Source organism: Parasteatoda tepidariorum, chromosome 2 (genome assembly GCF_982258835.1).
Source record: "Parasteatoda tepidariorum strain Cologne lab strain chromosome 2, Ptep-v5.0, whole genome shotgun sequence".
NCBI classification, from domain to species: domain Eukaryota; kingdom Metazoa; phylum Arthropoda; class Arachnida; order Araneae; family Theridiidae; genus Parasteatoda; species Parasteatoda tepidariorum.
The window spans coordinates 66,789,732-66,811,244 of record NC_141756.1 but is presented as its reverse complement, the minus strand read 5'-3'; the positions used below and the strand labels follow the sequence as shown (position 1 = coordinate 66,811,244).

The 21,513-nt window shown below is 31.9% G+C and overlaps 1 protein-coding gene across 1 annotated transcript; it reads right to left on the bottom strand.

The window, feature by feature from the left end:
- Positions 1-1,147: 1,147 nt before the first annotated feature.
- On the bottom strand, positions 1,148-4,297 carry LOC147815826 (uncharacterized). Its single transcript, XM_087156603.1, has one exon. It carries the CDS (start codon positions 4,295-4,297, stop codon positions 1,148-1,150), a length of 3,150 nt encoding a protein of 1,049 aa, XP_087012729.1.
- Between the last annotated feature and the right edge of the window lie 17,216 nt (positions 4,298-21,513).

Below are 21,513 nucleotides of genomic sequence, written 5' to 3'. Positions count from 1 at the left end.
GTATTAGAAAACTATATTCATTAATAACAATGTTTTAAAAAACGCAGAGTGCAGGGAGAAACGATTGTCAAAAGATTCACACACCAGGACTGTTTATTAAATAAAGTTTTATAAAAAGTAAGTTACTTATGTGATTACTGAAATACAATTTATTTGGCATTTTATTAATTACTCATATACAGTTCAATGGCATTTATCATATTCAACTTAAGTATAATTTAATCTCATTTATCCTATGGAGACATCTATAGGAATTTGCTTTCTTCAACTAAATACCGGTTCTATAACTTAGGGAGTCCCTAAAGATCTTATTTAATCTTTTTTTTTTTTTGCCTCAGATTCAATCTAAATCTATATTTCTTACCTTGCCTATCTAAAACAAATATATTAACGGATCCAGAAAATGACGATGGGTACTGTCAATTTTTAAGCAAAAACTGAAGAAAACTATTTCTATATTAATTAAGGTAAGTGCTACTTACCCCGTTCTCCAGGACTGCCACATTTTGGAGGGTAATAAATATCAATTGCTCAGTCATAAAAGACTCTAACATGTTTATAGACAATCACTTTAATAACGAAATATAACAAACAAAAGAAGATAAACAATTAAACATCTAATTATCGTACGGAGCTAAACATGCTTGTTCTCAGATCGAGATATTAACATCAACTGGTGGCGCTGTGGGCGCACCAAAACAACATGCGCAGAAGACAGTTATAGTGGGAATTCTCGACAATCTCCCACCTTTGGATTCGAAGAAATATTTTCGAATCCAAACAGAATTCTTAGTCTATATGGTCCATCTGAAAAAAACTAAACAAATAAAATTATTAGCAAAATGGTTACACTTCCAGCGGAAAAAGTCTTTGTATAGGTCTTAATAGTTTCCCAGATTGGGTCTTAAGTTCCACTAAACGGATTCTCCCATCCTTTCCTGGATAAGTCCTTTCAACTTTGGCCAATGGCCAGAGTATTCTTTTATGGTTGGAATCTCCGATTAGCACAAGATCTCCTTCTTTGATAGACGACTCCCTTTTAATTTTAGAATTATCTTTAAGCAAACCTAGATATTCAATTCTGAATCGGTTTCGCAGGTCTTGTCGCAATTTTAACCGATAAGAATATCTTTTGTTCAATTTTTTTTTAATCAATTAGGTCAAGTTCAGGAACACCAATTTCTTTAATTTCCTGAAGAAACATGGATGGCGTGAGCGCTGACAGATCTTTGGGATCTTCTGAAAGATACGTTATAGGACGGGAATTAATTAAACTTTCCGCGTCGCATAATACTGTAGCTAACTCTTCTTCATTCAAACAAGCTCGTCCTAGAACCTTTCTCAGGATGCCTTTCAAAACTCCTATTAATCTTTCGAAGAAGCCTCCCCACCAAGGGGCAGAGGGAGGATTAAATTTCCATGAAATTCGTTTCCTTGAAGCAAAGTCTTCAATTTCGTTCCAATTAATGTTCTTCAAAAGATTTGCCGTTCCCACAAGATTTGTCCCATTGTCAGAGTATACTGTGGACGGGTGTCCTCTGCGAGCAATAAATCGGCGAAGGGCCAAGATGAAGCAATCTGTTGACAGGGACGATACTACTTCGAGGTGCACCGCTCGGTAGATGGCACAAGTGAAGAGTACCACCCAGCATTTTCTATCTCCTTTTAAAAGCAGAGGTCCGCACAGGTCGACACCTATAATTTCAAAAATAGCTGCGTCTCTGACTCGATCTTCTGGGAGTGGAATGCTTACGGCTTCCAATGGTTTAACCGAGAATCTTTTGCACTTGACGCAATTTCTTACGACGCTTCGAATTGTCTTTCTGGTTTTAATGATCCAAAACGACTCTCTGAGGTGAGACATCAAAGTTTGAACACCGGCATGTTTCAGTTCAATATGTTTGTCCATTATTAATTTTTCCACCAAATCATGCTTGCTAGGCAATAATATAGGGAATCTAAAAGTTTCTAAGTCTTTTCTCGATGTTATTCTTGTCTCAACTCGTAAGAGACCATCGCTGTCTTTCACAGTTCGAAAATTTATCTTTCCATTAAAAGATTCACTTTGAATTTCTTTCAAAACGAACTTCTCAGATGCTTCGATCTCTTCTACCTCCAATTTTCCCTTCTTTCTATCACTATGATTTCTTAGAGTATTTTTATAAAATCGGATGACGTAAGCCATGATTCTCACAATTTTATTGAAGGAAGACACATTTCGGAAGATTTCAAAGGTATTAGTTGTTAAATTTGTGGCTGAGGATATAGTCCGTTTTCTTTCTGAAAGAACTACTTCAATATCCGGAGAAAGTTCACTAGCTGGCCAATTCTCGAATGGCAGTTTTAACCATTGGGGGCCCTCCCACCAATGGGATTTCAATAAATCTTTAGAATTACATCCCCGCGAGGGCAAATCTGCGGGATTATACTTTCCTTGAATATGTCGCCAAGCCTCCGGATCCGTAAGTTTTCGAATTTCATTGACTCTGTTAGCAACAAAAGTGGCCCAGTTATCTTGCTTTTTAATCCAGTATAAAGCGTTCATTGAGTCAGTGTAGAAAAAGGTTTGCACATTCTTCATATTCAAATCATCTCTTACAGTGTAAGCGAGCCTGGCTCCAATGGTACACGCGAGAATTTCTAATCTAGGAATTGTTATCGATTTTAGGGGTGCTACCTTGGATTTAGCCTGTAAGAGTTGACAGTTAACTATTCCCCCTTTAACATTTCTAATAAAAATTGAAGCCGCGTAAGCCGATTTGCTCGCGTCTACGAAGACATGCAGAGTAGAATTTTCATCTAGATCAGGTGTTTTTCTAGGGATTTCTATTTCGTTCAGATATTTTAATTCATTAGCCCACTTTAGAAATTTATTCCTCAGATTATCCGGAAGTCCTGTATCCCAATTAATTTTCTCCTTCCAACATTCCTGCAAGATTAATTTAGGAACTAGTGTGACAGGACTTGTAAACCCAATAGGGTCAAAAATTCGGCTTAACATAGATAATACATTTCGTTTACTCGGAATGGGTTCATTTTCCTCATTTATCTCACAAGATAAAGTATCCCTGTATAAATTCCATTTAAGGCCCAATACTGAAACGATTTCTTTATAGTTATCTCCAGACAAGTTCAAAATTGAGGTTTCCTCATCACTATCTGGCCGATTATGTTTCCAATCCCTTAGGTCAAATTGTGCTGAAGCCATTAATTCTTTAGACACCGTAATGAAAGAATTTAACTCCTCAATAGTGTTCACACTTGCAACACAATTGTCTACATACATGGAATCTTTAAGTTTTAAAGCTATGTCTCTCTTGGTTTCATCTACATTCTCTAAATGATAATTTATAGTCGCGGCGAGTAAAAATGGGCTTGCATTTACGCCGAAAACTACACGGCAATGTGAATAAACAATAAGTTTCCCTGGATCACCTCCCTCCCACCATAGGAACCGCAGAAATTTCTTGTCTGAGGGAGCAACGTTTATTTGTTGGAAAGCTCGACGAATGTCCGATATTACCCCAAATTTCCCCTGACGAAATCTGTTAATGAGTTTGGGGATCAGTTCTAAATTATTCGGCCCTTTCTCAACGCAATCGTTCAGCGACACAGAATTTCTTTCCTTAGCAGACGCATCAAAAACCGGTCGGATTTTAGTTGTGGAGTTCTCTTTAAATACTGGTCTATGCGGTAAATAATGACCTTTATCTTTTGTCAGTTCCTCTGAATCAACGGGTTCAATAATTTTTTCGGCTACCCAATCTCTGAAGACGTTTTCATATTCATGTAAACAGTTTCGTTTTTGTAACGCCTTTACGCAAGACTTTAACCGCTTTTCGGCAAGGTTTCGATTGTCCGGTAATTCAGGATGAACCTCCAACCATGGGAGTGACACTTCGTACCTACCTTCTCCATCCCTTCTTAACGACCGAACAAAATGATCTTTCGCGGCTTCCTCAATTTCTGATCTCGTTTGAGAAATATTCGGTTCCGTAATTCCCAGAGAATCAAGTGACCATAAGTCACAAATATTTAAGTCAGTAACATGAAGTGATAAAAGCACTTCATTCGTTACAGGACTTTCTCCAGTTCTTCCCATTAAGGTCCAACCGAAATGCGTATTCATCGCGACAAGGCCATTCGTTATATTTTTAATTTCTCCAGTAAATAAATCTCCAGCATAATCCGCACCTATTAATCCGTGAATTTCATTAGCATGCTTATCAAATAAACATAAAGTTTCATTCACGGTTACGTCACTAGGATAAATTCCGTGCCCTTTTAATTCCTTCATAATTTCCCTATTGTCCAATTTTGGAATCGGGGTACAAATTGTCTTTTGTTCCAGTACATTTAATGTGTAAGTAAAACTATTGTCCACATTACTTAAATTAATCGTGTAATTTTTATGTGATTCTTTTTTCTTTAACCCCCCGAACAATCCATGCACAACTGTTTCCTGCCCAAGACTCTTTAATTTTAACTTACGCGCGGCAAATTCCGATATATAACTACAAGAAGATCCAGTATCAATAATCACCCTAATCAAATGTTTTTGTTTACCTCCCGAAACACTTACAATGAGAGTTTGCAACATTATTTTTTCTCTACTAGAAGAGTTACTTAAAGCACAGGCAGTATCAGGTTTCATTTGAGAAAGATCAGAATTATTCCCCTTCCCCCCTGTTTCTATCGAATTTATTTTTCTTTTCCCCATACACATTATACTGACGTGTCTGCCGGAACATATCTCACATTTAACGATAGCCTTACAAGTAGAGGAAAGGTGTCTTTTTTTAATTTTATCATTTAAGCATCGGAAACAAGAGCCAGACCGCTTACAAATGTCTATTTTTTCTTCCAAACTCAAATTATTATTCGTGCAAGAAGCCGAGTAATGTTTATGAGATTTACAAAATAGACAAGTCTCTTTCTCATTCTTCCGATCTTCAAAACACTCATTAATTAATGCAGAAGCCGATGGCTGGCGCCTACACTCCTTCTCAGTAATGTGATGATTCATTCTAACATGTGTTTTGATTTCCGAAACAGAAGTATTCATATTTAAGAAAGTCATTTCTCTGGCTTTTAATTGAGATGATAAAAAATCGATTAGCTCATCAATTTCAGAAACAAGAGGATTTTTTGTTCTTTTGTTGAATTCTAGTAGTAGATCACGGGGCAACAATTTGGTTAAAATGGGAACTAGAATGTTCGAATAGCTATCTTTTTTAACAGATAAACTTTCTAAACTTCTAATGTTCTTTTGTATGTGATTAAAAATGTTCCTGAAGTTTTTTACGTCATTAGAGTTTTTTAATGGGCATGTATGGAGTAGGTTTTCAATGTGTACATTAATCAAAATATTTGTATCGCCAAATTGTTGCTTTAATAAATCAATAGCGTGATCATAATGTTCCGCGGTTAATTCTAAACCATCAATCACATTAAACGCAGGACCTCCTAAAATGATCTCAAATAAATGAATTTATCAAGTTTACTGAGGTTCTTATTCTCATTAATTGACGAATTGAAACAATTCCAAAAATTTAACCATTCAGAAATTTCTCCGTAGTACTTAGGAATAGTTAATTTAGGTAACTTTATGCGTTCCCTTTCAATGGTTTGAATGTCACTCTGATTGGGACTATTTAGAGAAATATTAGCTTCTTGAAAGGAATTATTTAAATCAAGTTCTTTGTTTAAATTCTTAATAAATCTTAATGTTCTAAATTTTGTTTTAGTTATTTTTTCTTTGTACTCTTCTATACAGTTAAATTCCTCTTCCATATCCTCGATTTTGATTAAGCCCTCAATCTGAGAATCAATATTTTTTAATTCCTCGCTTTTTTCACCAAAAAGTTCGAGTGATTCTTCGAGATCTTCCACACTTATGTCCGGTTTTAGAATGTCAGTTTCGATTTTAGTAATCATCTTTGTCACCGAAGCTCTTACAAAGCCGCGTTTCCGTTTTAATTTATTCAATTCTTCTTCAGACATTCTGTAAGTGTGAGTCAATTTATAGTTATTCTTAATTGCTAATCTCAATTTCTTTACATTGGTGTTTAATGTCTTACTTCAAACATGCAAGATTTCGTTATCAGGTAAAAGTCAATAAATGTCAATAATAGTTTATTACCGTTTAATGGCAGTCCCTGTTCGGGCGCCAAATGTCAATTTTTAAGCAAAAACTGAAGAAAACTATTTCTATATTAATTAAGGTAAGTGCTACTTACCCCGTTCTCCAGGACTGCCACATTTTGGAGGGTAATAAATATCAATTGCTCAGTCATAAAAGACTCTAACATGTTTATAGACAATCACTTTAATAACGAAATATAACAAACAAAAGAAGATAAACAATTAAACATCTAATTATCGTACGGAGCTAAACATGCTTGTTCTCAGATCGAGATATTAACATCAACTGGTGGCGCTGTGGGCGCACCAAAACAACATGCGCAGAAGACAGTTATAGTGGGAATTCTCGACAGGTACTGTGGCTAGTGCTCAAGTTGTGGAATGAACTTCAAGTTTTTTGCAAAGTGTACTTGAGCATGAAATGTTTTTTTTTTCAACGATAATATTTCAAATGTATTTTTGGGGGCAGGTCAGGGACGCCTCGAAAGAAGGCATTCTTTCGAGGCGGCCCTGGGCAGGTGTGCACGAACCCTCTAATTTTGCAAAATGAATGCCAAGAATAAGTTACTATTCTTTATATTTTTGAAACAATGGTGCTCATGGGGTTAAGTCAAAGGACATTTTACGCAATACGAGACAACGTTACTCATTATTGACACTGTCTCTTTCATTTTAACAATCATAATTTAGACCTATCGCTGCATACATCAATACATTTAATTCATACACCAATATGGGGTTTATTTAAGCAAATATCAATGAGAATTTATTTTCTTTATTGTGTTGGTTTGTAAAAGTGTTCAGTGAAACAAATCTTCCTCGATGGATCGTCCAAAAGGATATCTCACAAAAATGAGCAAAATTGACTGTCCGACGATGTCTGTACTTTCATCAAGTTACATTGCAAATGCGGTAGTACCTTTCAATCTATTAATAAATGTGACATCTATATGGTAGACTAGCAATTATAAAACTTATGTCTATCAATTATAAGCGTATAGTCGCCAGCTGTCTGGTTTCAGCATCCATCATGAATAAATCTTAACTCTGGAAACCCTCTGTGACCCTTCCATTGAACCCTGGGGTTCCGTGGAACACCTTATAAGAAACACTGCACTTTGGTATAAAGATTTGGATTTATCTGAACCAACCCCTCTGAAACAACCATTTTATTTTTGATGTTTCTTTAATTTTTTTAAAGGCGTTAAATTTTTCAGTTAATTTTGAAATCAGTAAAATATTGCAAAGAGTTAAATGTTGTTGAAATATTGAAGAGACACCTCTTGTTTAGCTCCTTTTCTTTCTGTCATTATTTTCTTGAACTAGATGTTGTTTATTATCTGCAGCAACGAGTAACCATCATGTGAAAAACATCCTCAAAATATCTATCTTTTCCTTAAGTTGAGAAAACTCAAACATTTCTTTGATTTAATTAATGCACTTGCTACCTCATGAATTATTTTTCTTTTAGAGTTAATTTTAGAAAAACAATGATATTTTGAAATATCATAGGTTTTGTTACCTTTAAACTTACATTTACATTTCATATATTTGAGATTTTATTTTTGGAAATCATTTTAAGTTTCCAGATTAAACATCTTACGTATACAATCATCCACTTCCCTCACGTAATTTTGAGTGCATGAGCATGTCCATTGTCCTTCGTGGTATTCGCATTCTTCATGTTCATGGCACTGATTAAAGCATTTGTCCAGTTCGGTTTCACAAAGATTTCCGGTAAACTGAGGAGGACATACACATTTATTTTCGGTTTTCTTTGATTTTGCAGTGGGAAAGTTGCCAAGAGCTGCAAGTGGAAAAAGAAATATCTATAATTTGGGGATTAAACATGGATGAAAATGTTTAATCAGAAGACGTGAAAGCCTAATTGCGTTTTACTCTTAATGATAACTCTAATAAAAATGATATTGATTACGCTATAAAAAATTCCGGATCAAATTACGGTAAGATGGTTCGGTACTCAGGTGCTAGTACTTTATACTGTAAAATAAATTTTTACGGAAGCATGTTATGCAATAAAAAATCTGATATACAGGAATATTTTCAGTAATAATTACTGTAAAATCACTCAAATCACTCTAATTAAGTAAATAGTACTGTAAAAATTACGGTATAATATTTTACGGTAAAAATGGATTTTCTGGTAAAGTGGATTTTGTGATGATGCACTCAGAGTGCCGGAACTTTAAATCGTAATTTGATCCGGAATTCCTCTCAATGTTCACAAACATATTTTACATAATTGTATGACCAAGACAATGTACATCTTTTAATCTATTCAACTCCACTATCAATTAAGTTACAGTAGTTCGTATTTAAAGTTGTAGTTCATATTTACAGATCGATGCTCACAGTATAATCTATACACAGTTCTTTCAACGGAGCATAGTTGCTTTTAGAAAAATCTAACTTATTATATAAAATACTACATAGGTACTACGCTTGCATATTGCTAAAAAATCAATGAAATTCTTTCTTCACAATGGTAAAAGAAAACTGAAATATCAAGCAAGAGAGCAGTCACCAGCATGAAAATTAAAAGAATATCCAATGAAAAAACGCAGCAACTAAATAATATCTACTAATGACAATAATAATAATATCTAATTTAGGCGTGAGTAATTTCTATTGCCTATTGTTACTAAACTGACAAATTTACAATTCTGTATATAAATTCTTAGAATATGCAGAATTTTAGCTACTTATGTTGCATGACGTTGTTTAAATTCTAATAAAATAAAAATTAATGTTTTGGTATTAATGTTTTTTCTTCAGTTTATGATTTTTTGGTTCTAACGTTTGAGCGAGAGAAATGAAGGTAATATTCCGTTTCAAGATGCTGTAAGAAATCGTTAAACTGTTAATAACATCATTGATGCTTAATTAAGTACTGTTAAAGGCACTACAGGTATTGCAGTAATAAATATCTTACATAGAAATAGGTATATACTGTGGAAAGAGGTTTTGACCACCCTTCAGAAACGTAATAGTACCTAGATGTACAGTGGGAAAAATAAAAAACGGATCACCCAAATGACTTTTGATTTAATAATAAGATCATCGAGTACGACAAGTCATTCTTAACGATTCAAAGGGGTGACCTTAAATATGCTAACGATTTTTAAAGTTACGAAATCAGTCACAAAAAGTACTTTCTCTGAACAAACATACCTTTTTTTGACGGATTTGGATTTCTGACCCCTAGCATTCAAGGGGTAACAGCAATCTGGAAATATGGTCCCAAATAGTTTGGTCAGGAGAGCGGTCCAAAGTAATGATAATTTTATTTAATATTAATATTATTTATTAAAATAATAAATACTTGCTGCAAGTTATATTTTGCAAGGAATTATCTTCGGATAAATGAATTTTATAGATATGTGTAAAGCTTTTTCTATTCACTCAACAGGTTTTCGAGATATATTGAACTAAGCAAAAATTAACATACTGGTCTCCTGACCATATAATATGAACCATATTTTTCAGATTGGGGCTACTTCCGATATTTTGGGGGTCAGAAATCCTAATCCGTCAGAAAAAAATTTGTTTATTCGGAGAAAATACGTTTTTGTGTCTGATTTCGTAACTTAAAATATTGTCTGCACTAATTAATTAGCATAGTTGAAGCAACCTCCTTAAACCTGTAAGTTTGAGTCCGAGAATGTGAAAATCTAATCATTGGAACAAAAGTTATTCCTACTGGTCCGTTTTTTTTAGTTTGCTCACTGTTCATAAATCGAAAGGAAAGGAGACGTATTTTTTTCTCCATATTTTCAGAACCTAGTTTTTCCAAAAAAGTGTCAGCTTGCACACAGAGCTAGTCTAGTATATCAACCAATCTGCGTGCGAGACAATCCGAAAGAGACGGCTGAAGCAGTTCTGGAGGGTGACGCCACCCACTATTATATGAAACACTAATACGTATATTGTCCGAAAACTGATGGAATTTCTTTTCTCGAGTTGGCAATAATCAAGTAAAATTTGATGTATAATTTGCACGAGCCAGTGAGCAGTTTTAAGAACGGAAACAAATTTAATAAGTATTTAAATTGAAGAGTAGACTATTTCCATTTAGATTCGAAAATATGAAAAGTGTGCAAATATTTTTTAAACTATTTTATTGTTGATATATATGTGTAAAACATTTACCGTCTGGTTTAGGTGAACGAATACATGTTCCTCCATTGTAGCAACAGTTGTCCAAAGGTATGTTCGCAAGAATTTTTTTCTTTTCGTTTGTAGACAAAAATTGAATTTTTGGTGGCACATCACTTTTAACTTCCCTTTTTTTTCTTTCAGAATGTATCCTAGAACTGTCCTTTGCACCGAGGCTATTTGAAACATCGATATGTTTTTTACTTCGCACATATCCAACAAAATCACCAGCTGTAATGATTTTTTTTAAAGTTATGAAACATTAATGCAAATTAAATTATTAATAAAATTGAAAAGCAATTATATTATACTTAAAAATCAGGGTTGGCAGGTTTTTGACATGTGACAGTTTTTGACAGTTTAAACCATGGTTTAAACCGTCATGTCAAAAACCTCATTGTCAAAAATGTCGAAAATGTCAAAAACCTATATTCATATGTGAAATTTAATTAATACATAAAATTTATATATTTTTTAAAGGATAGTGTTTCTAAATATGTTCTAGAAAAAATAAGTTTAAAATTTTAAAGAAACACTTATATTTTGAATAGTAACCAAAATCTTGTACTTTTGAAAACTCACATCTTTTGTAATGTTATGTATTCATTTTCATGTGTTATTGAAAATCTGCAGTGATATTATTAAGAAATTTATTTATAACCAAATTTAGTGTATAGTATAGATCAGTGGTGCGCAAACTAGGGGTCGCCAGAAGTTTTTTGGGGGTCGCCAAATTTTTATGAAATGCATTATCCCTGCATGCTGCATACCATACAGTGTACATATAAAGAGTGAAGCGCCATCACTCATTGTTTAATTGCAATTGGATTTTCGAAATGTCACGAAATATCGAGTCAGAAGTCATAAAACGCATACAAAATTCATCTGTATTTGCTTTACAACTGGACGAGACTACCGATATTGCTAAAATGTCACAACTAATTATTTACGTTAGGTTTATTTTTAATGAAGATATAACAGAAACGTTTTTATGTTGCAAAAATTTGGAAGGAAAAACAACTGGAGAAAAAATATTCGAAGTAATAAATGAATATTTTGAAACCAAGTCCCTTACCTGGGCAAACTGTGTTGCGGTTTGTACTGATGGTGCTGCAGCATTAACAGGTTCGAATAAAGGGCTCAGAGGCTTAATTCAGAAGGTGGCACCTCATATGGTATTTAATCACTGTATGATTCATCGGAAAGCTCTTGTTGCAAAAGATATGGATGAAGAGTTGCACAACGTATTACAAGACGCTGTTAGTTCAATTAACTACGTTAAATGCAACAGCCACAACAGCCGTCTCTTTTCAATACTTTGCAATGAGATGGGCTTAACGTATGAGAAATTACTGTTACACATCGAAGTCAGATGGCTTTCACGTGGGAAAATACTATGACGGATATTTGATTTGAGAAATGAAGTGTACATGTTCTAAATCGAAAAGAAACATAGATTGGCAAGTTTGATCAATGAAGTTTGGCTAGGGAAGCTGAGCTATTTAGTTGATATTTTCGAAAAACTTAACGACTTAAATTTGAGCTTGCAGAGTGAGAATTCAACTATCATAACTACAGCCAGTAAAATTCAAGCTTTTAAGAATAAGTTTAGTCTCTGGCAAACTGAACTGAATAAAAACAACAGCAACATGTTCCCTTGCTTTAACGATTTTATCAAGGAAAATAATATAGATATATTTACATTTAAAAACATCATTTCCAATCACATTGAAAAGTTAAAGAAAAATTTTTCGAGAAGATTCGAGGATTTTCCTGAAAACGATCTTGGTTGGATTCGTGATACATTTTCCTTTGACATATGCAGTTCAACGCTTCAAATTAGTGAGAAAGAGCAATTGATAGATCTGATTAGTGATTATACTCTTCGAAATCAATTTGAGACTCAGCCTTGCCAAACATTTTGGTTATCCGTGGAAAAACAATATCCCGTTTTATGCAAGAATGCCATCAGAGTGTTAATACAATTTGCATCAACGTATTTATGTGAAACTGGATTTAGCAAGCTAGTTTCAATAAAAACTAAATACCACTCGCGTTTAAAACCTGAAGATGATATGCGAATTGCAATTAGCAACATACATCCAAACATCGATGAGATAATTAGAAACTTGCAGCCACATACATCTCATTAAAGGGCAATTTACTGATTTTTGTGTTATACAAAAAGTATTTTCTTAAAATTATAAATAAAATTAATATGAGTCAAATATGATGATGTTTTTATTCGAGGAAACGAAAGTAATGCTCGAAATATACATCGTATTTGTGAACATTTATCTCTAGGGGTCGCCAAAAATTTTCTCTCTAGAAAAGGGGTCGCGGTCGAAAAAAGTTTGCGCACCACTGGTATAGATTATACAAAAAATTAGACATTTTCAAAGATAAACATTAGCAGTTTTGTACATTAGACATCTTCTTTTAAAGAAAAATCTTTTTAATAGTTTTTTAAATCTTCTTAATAATCTTTTTAACATAAGACAATACAAATTTAAGTGCTTTCTGTTAAATACACAGAGTAGTTAGTGTCGATTTACAGTATATTCAGCCTATTCATTTTGCTGAATATGATATAGTTTTGTTGAATATCTAAATATTCAGCTGTTGAATAATTACTTCTTGCTTTCAAGATATGCATTATTTGTATTCTTAATACGAGTGGAGAAAAAAAAATTAAGAGATAAAAATTGTTTTAAAATGATAAGTGTAATAATTATAAATAAATATAATAAACAATATGAATTATATTTATCATTATTCATAAATATAACTACTTTTAAATTCAAATTAACATACTGGATAATAAAGATATTCGGTATAACATTAAAAAAATTTTTTTATACACTTGTATCTTGTATCAAGTTTGTATTTATACAACATAACTTGTAAGTTCCTTATAAATATTAGTTATATGTTCCTTATATGTCAAAAATGCATAGTAATAAACTTTTAATTTTCTTAAGTATCAAAAAGAAAAAAATTTTAAATATAAATATTTAAACAATTTTTGTGCAAAATTTTTCTGCACATGCATTTGAATATAAATTTCTGAGATTTTAAATCTGTTATTTTACCTTAATTTTAATTAAAAAATATTTTAAAACCTGCTGATTACCTATAGTATAATTAAATTTCAATATAATGCATGGCAACTGTTGGTAGTTTTGAAGTTTATATATTTTCTTGGCAAACTTCAGTTTTTGACATTTTTGACGGGTTTTTGACGGTTTAAACCAGTATTATACCCTTGTCATGTCAAAAACCACTTTTTGACGTCAAAAACCCAACCCTGTTAAAAATACAAATTGTCGGGGTGATTAGTTTTTAAACTAATCATAATACTATTTACCCGGTAATAGAAATAACTTGGAAGCATTTAACATATGGGATCCAAATCAGTCCAAATATATCGCATCCAAATCAGTTCCCTTTAACACGGAAACATTATACGCTGTAAAACACTTACGAGCTTTTAATAATTTAGAGTTGTAAATGTGTTACAAGATTTTCTGCTATGGGTTACAACTCATTTACGTATTGTTTTATTTTTTAGAGTTGTAAATAATTCATGAGATTTAGAACAGACCTTTGTCTCTAAGATTAAGTTCAAGTTTGATGAAAAAGATGACTATTTTAGTGCTGTAAGAAAGTCAGAAAAATGTACATCCAGCAATGAGTGGCATTTGCTCTGTGTGTTGGGGCAGAATAATCCTACTGGAATATTCATTTTTAATTTCAGAAGGAAGTATAACATCTCATTCATTTTTAGTTTCTAAGGAAGTATAACATCTTTTATCATGAATTTGTGATGGATGATCTTGTCACCCTAAAAAGTTGCTTCTTGTTTTTGTGTCATAAAATCCAACGGATAAATGGATATTTAATTCTGGTATAACACATATCTCTCTACATGCATTCCCTCTGCATGATTCAATCTGCATGCAATTCAGTCAATAATGCAATTTTTAACTTTTCATTTCTTTAACCTATGTTGCTTAACCCTTCCAAACGAAAATAGGCACATTTGCGATATTAAATATTCCAATAATCGAATGCCTCCAAAAAGGTGGCACGACGTGATATTTCAAGAATTCTCTGAGGTTCGCGGTATAACTAAGAATGATCGTCAATAGAGAGATATGTTGATATTATATATAAAATTATTAATAAGTAACCTATATTTGAAATAGGTGATTATGGCTGTAGCAAAGAATTAAAAAATTAGGGTAGAGTTGTACAAAATCGAATAGAGGAATGAAACCCGAACTTGGCAATTTCGCCTAGACTACTGCTGCTATTTATCAGAAATCACATGAAACTAGTAGCAGACTAATTTCTATAATATTTGAAAACGAAGGAAAGGCTGTGTAGATTAACTGTTCGCCAACAATCAGAAAAGTTATGATTTTTACTCCACTAATTAAATTCTGCCGCTCCTATTTGCTTGAAGATTTATTTTGGTTAATTTTATCATCACGTGACTTTGCAAAACCGTGATGATAACCGTTCGTGAAACCGTGACTTTGTCAGGTAGTCAAGATTCAGTAACTATATTCCTTAATACCTTAAATTAAAATTCTTGAATAGTTTAATACAGTTTACCACAACTATAAAAACGCAAATGAAGCTTGGAAGCTGGAAATGCACATGAAGTTTGAAGAATGCATTCCGAATACATTCCTTTGATTCTATGATTATAGTATAGATGGTTTTACAAAATAGATGGTCTTTGATCTAATGCTAATTCGTTGCTATAAAAATATTTCAGTAGGAAATAGAGCAGCTTTTCATTATTTCTATACATACATCGTTTTATTCAACCAGGTTCGGCGAAACATGGTTTTAGATTACCTCAAAAAATTATTAACTTAACCTCCGAATATTTTTTTTAAACATTGAATAATTTTTATTTTTGGAGCTAAAGGGTGAATTCATCCTTTGCATAAAAATGTAAGCGATTTCTTTCACAATTTAGTTAAAAAAAAAATATGGAACATGTTTTGTCCAGCTTTCCCTTTAATGCAATAAGTCCTAATACAGTTGACTTTTTAGTGTACTAAAAAAAACTTTTTTTGATAATATCATAATTTAATTGCAAAATATTTAATTTATTTTCGAAAACTGCACACACCTAAAATAGGCGTGGCAACGAGTGGCTAGGTGTCGTTTTCTCCCTTTATCATGAAAGCAATTAAAACTAGTTGAAATTCCGCCGATAGACTGGTAACATCAACTGGAAAATGGGCTCGTTCGTTAAGTGTTAAATATATTTTTGCAACTGTAAGTCTAAATTAGACTAGTAATTCCCAACATTACTTGCAGCGTCTCAAATTTAATCATATTGGTTTGAAGATCAATTTTAAAATTATTTTTTAAACTATCCATTATTTTTTTTACTACCCATTACTCTTTTAACTATTATAACTATTCGTTTAACTAACCAAAATGAATTGAAGTTATATGTACTTACGCAGCTGATGTTTCTTATAATGTATTTCAGGCTTCTTACTTCTGTGGGGAGATCTGAATCGCATTTCTAACCGATTTTCATCATTTTCTTGCTTTATTGATTTTTCAACTGGAAAAAGAGCGGTATTTTTTGCATTGTAGTCTAACTTATTTTTTTCCCAAGGTGGGTAGAGAGTGTGCAACTCCGTAGGTCGGTCATCATCTTCTCTAGCTGTATTCTTCGCTATGATTATAACAGGTTTTATTCTGTCATTACCATTTCTTGAAATTTTTATAGCTTTTTTCAGCTCATTTGACAGAGACAAAGAAAGCTTTGAAGAGATGTTGTTGGTGATTACCGCTGATGGGTTTGTTACCGGCCTGGTTTTTCCACCCTTGCGATTGATGATTTTCTGACTTTTTTCTAACCTCAGGTTTGATGAAGAATCATAATCATAGTCTCGTATGGAGTCCTCTTGATTTTCTTTGTTCTGTGTTCCGAATTCTGTTAAAAATTTGGTCTCTTGCTGTTTACTAAAAGGTACTTTCTTTTTATCTAATGGTTTAGATCTATATGGGGATATAGTTTCTTTTTTTACTGAGTTTGCATCTGTACTATAAAGCACGAAATCGATAAGACTTTCATTTTGACGATTTTTCATAAAATCCTTAATTAATTTAGAGGGATTGGGTGAATTGATTTCTTCTTTTATTATGCTCGTGTTTGCATTATGTAATCCATAATTTTTTTCATAATTTTCTCCCAGTTCTGCTTCATTTTTTTCATTATTAATTGCATCTAGTTTATTTTGGTCCGATATTTCAACTGCTTCGGTTATCAAATCTGTATTTGTACTATGGAGTACATTATCGATAAGATTTTTAAATTGATAAGGCTTAGGGCTAAAATTATTTTCAAACTTATTTACATTGGTTACAGCTATGTCTTTTTCATTTAAATATAAATCCCTATTCAATTTATCAGGTGATATTCCTCCTTTATGTACCAAGTTGATGACACCATTATTAGGAGAAATGTTTGTTAATATATTTGTGAAAGTAGGTTTTTTACTGGTATCTTCTTCAAATACGTCACTGTTACCTCTATTTTGGGTTAACAATAAATCATCTAATGATTTAGGTTGCTCCTGGGCTGATCTATAATCGTCTGTTACTAAGTGTTTGTCTGTACTTGGTACATTATTACGAATGTTCTCATCTAGATAAAGCTTTTCATACTGATTTTTGGGATCTAAATTCCTCTGCCCTACATTGTTAAGAATATTTTCATAAAGGTTAGGTTTTGCAAAAATATTTTTGGGATATGAGTTTTTAAGACCTTCATTAAAAAGAATATTTTCATTTTGCTCGGGATTTGCAAGCTTATTTTTGGGATCTAAATTTTTAATCTCTTCACTTTTCACATAATTCTTTTTTTCATCAGGTTTTCCAAACATATTTTTGAGATCTAAATTTTTAAGCCCCTCGTTATTAAGAATACTTTCTTTTTCATTGGGTATTCCAAATACATTTTTGATGTTATAATCCTTAGGAAGTTTATTATTAAGGGCATTCTCGTTTTGATAAGTTTTATCATACTCATTTTTAGAATCAAATTTCTTATCAAGTTCTTCTTGAACAAAAGATTGTTTCGAGTCTGGGAGGTTAGAGGTCAAACTGCTATAAGCATTAAAATTATCAATGGGTCGATTTATTTCTTTAATACCGTATCTTATTTGATGTGGTTTGTTACGATCTGAAATAGAAGCGAAAGAAACTTGTGGTTTGTTTGAAATTTGATCGAATTCCCGAAAATTGTTTTCATTTTCGTTTTGTTCGTCATGTTTCGAAAATTGTTTTCCGAAGGTTTCATCCATCTGATATGTTTCTTGAGGTTTGGTGAAAGCTGTTTCAGGATCTTTCGTTTGTGATTCGGAACTATTTAGATTTATCAGCTTTTGGATTATTGAGCCAATATCCCCCATTAAAAGCATGTTAGTGGCATCGGATGGGTTTTTATTATTTTTAAGAATTATTTGCGTGTTTCGAAACTTTTTACGCAACACAGCCCCATTATTTACCGATGGAGTGTTGTAAACTATCCAAGTATTTGAGTTTATAACATTCACCTGTTCAGAACCAGACATCTTAAGAGTGGGGAAGTTTACTTCAGCTTTTTTGGACCTTGTATCAAATCCATCTTTAGCATCAAAGTTCTGGTAAATATTATTTAATTTGTTTTTATGGTTTAACCTACCACTTTCCAATAAATATCGTCTTTTAGAATCCTCACGACGTGAAAGTCTAGAGTTGAAAGAGTCATTTAAAGCCCCTGAAGGATATTTCCAAAATTGAGAATTGGTAATATCGATTACTCTTTTTTGTTCTTCAAGAGGCAAAGTCTTGTTATTGGATGTAGACTCGGGAATATCCTGAATGACCATGTCGTTTGAAAACTTTGCTCCGACAGTTTTTTTAAGCCTGTCTTTGATACCAAAGTACTGGTTGATATCTCTGTTTTCTTTATATTTTTGGTTTAACTTACCATCTGAGAAAGAGTCTCTTTCTATTAAATCGCCATTATGAGAATGGCTTGAACTGACATCTGAGTCATTTTTTGTCGTTGATGGATATTTCCAGAATCGAGAATTGATTATATTGATTATTCTCTTTTGCTTTTCTAAAGGCAAGGTCTTATAAGAAGCAGCACCAGGCGCCTCTAGAATATTTTTCTGAAATATTCGCATAGTAGTTTTTGCTTCCTCACCAAACTTATGTGTTGAATCATTATTCTGGTTAATATCGCCATGGAGTTTATACTCTTTGTTTTCGTCGTTGACTTGTCTTTTTCTCAAATTATCAGTATGAAAAAGACTTGAATTAACGTTTGAATCGTTTTCAGAGCTTGATGGATATTTCCAAGATTGAGAGTTGACAATATCGATTGTTCTTTTTTGTTCTTCAAGAGGTAAAGTTTCATTATTGGATGGAGATTTTGAATAATCATTATTAAGAATATTATTCTCGTGTGTTTCTCTAGATATTCTTTTTTTCCGACTAAAAAATATTGCATTCGATTTTAAATGTTTTTTTCTTTTGTTGTTCCATAAGTTAATTTTCCTGATTTCAATGTTATTCCGATCAAGTTTCTTTCCCGTTTTGGTTCTAATCCCTCCTAAAAAAAGGATTAATTCATTTTAGCTATTTTTAAACAGACAAACTAAAATAATTAAAAGGAATTAAACTATTCTTAAGTCATTGAAGAAATTTTTTACTTTATTTAACTTATTTATTTTATTAGCTTTGATTTAATAAATTTATAAAAATTATAATTTTTTAAAAATAAATGCACAAATAGTTATTACTTTAAACAACCATAAAAACATTTAAATTTTAATTAACTGATAATTTTCAAGTGATTTAGGCAAAGTTTAATTGTTATATATTTCTTTACAAGAAATGAGCAATGATATTTTTAAAAATAATATCAAATGATTCCCAAGCTAAGAAAGTTTATATTTACCTGATGAAGTAAATGGAACATAACAATTGCTTTCACATAACATGATTTTATTATTACTTTATAAAAATATCCAATATTAAAAATTGTTTCTAAGTAACAGAACTGGGCCTGGGGCGTAATCAGGCTTTTGTTTTGAAGGGAGTCTTAAAACTTTTAGATATAAAAATTTTTGGGAAAAAAATATGTAAATAAGCGAATATAGTTTTGAATTATTTTATGTCTTCCGATACTTTGTTTTTGGAAAAGAAAGTTTCATATTTTAATTTCTAAGTTAAAGTATAATAATTATTTTTGAATGTCCTGATAGTATTACTAATAGCTTCTCAGATTTACGTTATTTTACCCTTGCTGCAAAGATAAAATAAAAATAACTTAATTTCATTCTTTATTTGTATTACTAAATTTCTTTCAGCTGGGAACCTATTCTAGGTTTAAAAGAGAACGATTCTAGCTGTTCTAAAATCTTCAAACTTATATATGAATTTTGGGGGCTGCGTAAAAACTAAGTATGAAATATAATATTGTTGTGGTATAAATAAGGAAGGAAAACTTTCATATACTTACTACCATGAATTGTTCTTCTTATATTTACATAATTTGTTAAATGATTTAAATTTTGGTATTTGATTTAATATCTAATTAAGTCTGGATTTTTTTAAAGAGTTAAAAATATTATACTATGACATAGTATTTAGAGTATTATTAAAGATACTCTATGTCAGAATTTAGATGACTGAACTATCCCAAATAATTAAAGAAAATACGTTCTCTCATACTCTGGCAAATGTACAATTATAAAAATACCCTCAATGTGTTATAAAAAGTTTTGAATTATTAAATTGTCATAAGAAAATTGATTCAATGAATGACGAATTTAATGTTACACTGCTACACAGCACCAAACTCATTGCATAAAGTACCGGAATTACGTACTCAAAATAACAAAACTAAGTGGTGTTTCAAATAATGACTGAAGCTAAAACAAAAGCAAAAATATTATTAAATTGAAAAAAAATAATGAAAAAGGTAGAAAGAATATTTTTTGATCAAAACAATAGCTAAGCCGAGGTAATTAGTGCAAAAAATGAACAGCTATTTTTAAAAAAAAAAAAATATTAGTTTAATCTACCTTTCTTTCTTGTTTCACTGTATGTATTTTATTCAATTTCGGGTGTGGTTCGGACCACGTGGACTTACCACTGATTTAGGCATTTTATTCACTTGGTTTGTGCTTTTTTATTATTTTGCTTTTTGATATAACAGTGGAATGTACCACATATCAGCGTTTTTATTGTATAAAATACAATGGAGGAATATCCTCGATCATTGGCTTTATTCGGCCAAATGAATCCTCTATGAGCGTTTGAATTATGTGTATTATGACTAAAATGTATCCTACAGCTGAGTAAATAAGAAAAAAAGAGACAATTGCATTGATAATTTACCAGTTACTTTGAAATAGATACAATCTTCAATATTTACTTAACACATTGAGTGCGCGTGCTGTGAAACCTTTTCATTCTGTTAGTTTTAAAACGAAATTTTTATAAATGACAATTTGAAAGAAAAAATCTGTAAAATAATTGATTCGCAATTTTTTTGCGAGTAAGACCTTGGAAATCCAATTCAATTCTAGAATAAATTCGATAAATTAATAAAACCATTTTTAGTCGATGCAAATAATTAATAGGGTATATCGCGGATTTTGTTTAGGTTCAAAATTTTAAGCAGATAAAGAGTGGTCAAATACTAAGAAAAATTCCTTTAGCTTCTTCCTTTTTTGAGGACGAAAACGTAAACTTTAAATTTAGAAACACGCGCAAGATAGAAATTAGAATTTTCATGCCTAAAATCTAAATTTGTTTGAATTTAAATTCTGAATATTTATTTTTCAAAAAAAAGAAAAACGACTTTTTTCATACACTTTAATAAATGAAAATTTTATGTGATGTGGGTACCTAACATGGTCATGAAAGGCTTGAGCATATTTTTAGGTTACAGTTTTGATTACGATAACGATTTCATATCGTTAGACTAAAAGCTTTAAGAAAAAGAAATGTCCTTTTAATGGCCATACCAAAAACGTGAGCACACAATGTAGATACACTGATTTTATTTCGGAAAAGTGCGAATTCTTGTAATTTTACAGTGCAGTATTTTAATAAATAATCTTAAATACTCTTGTGGGAGTTTGAATGCTCCAA

What these genes read in the sequence shown, in the direction of transcription:
- LOC147815826 (XM_087156603.1), bottom strand. Translation starts at nt 4,297, where the DNA reads ATGAAGGAATTAAAAGGGCACGGAATTTATCCTAGTGACGTAACCGTG.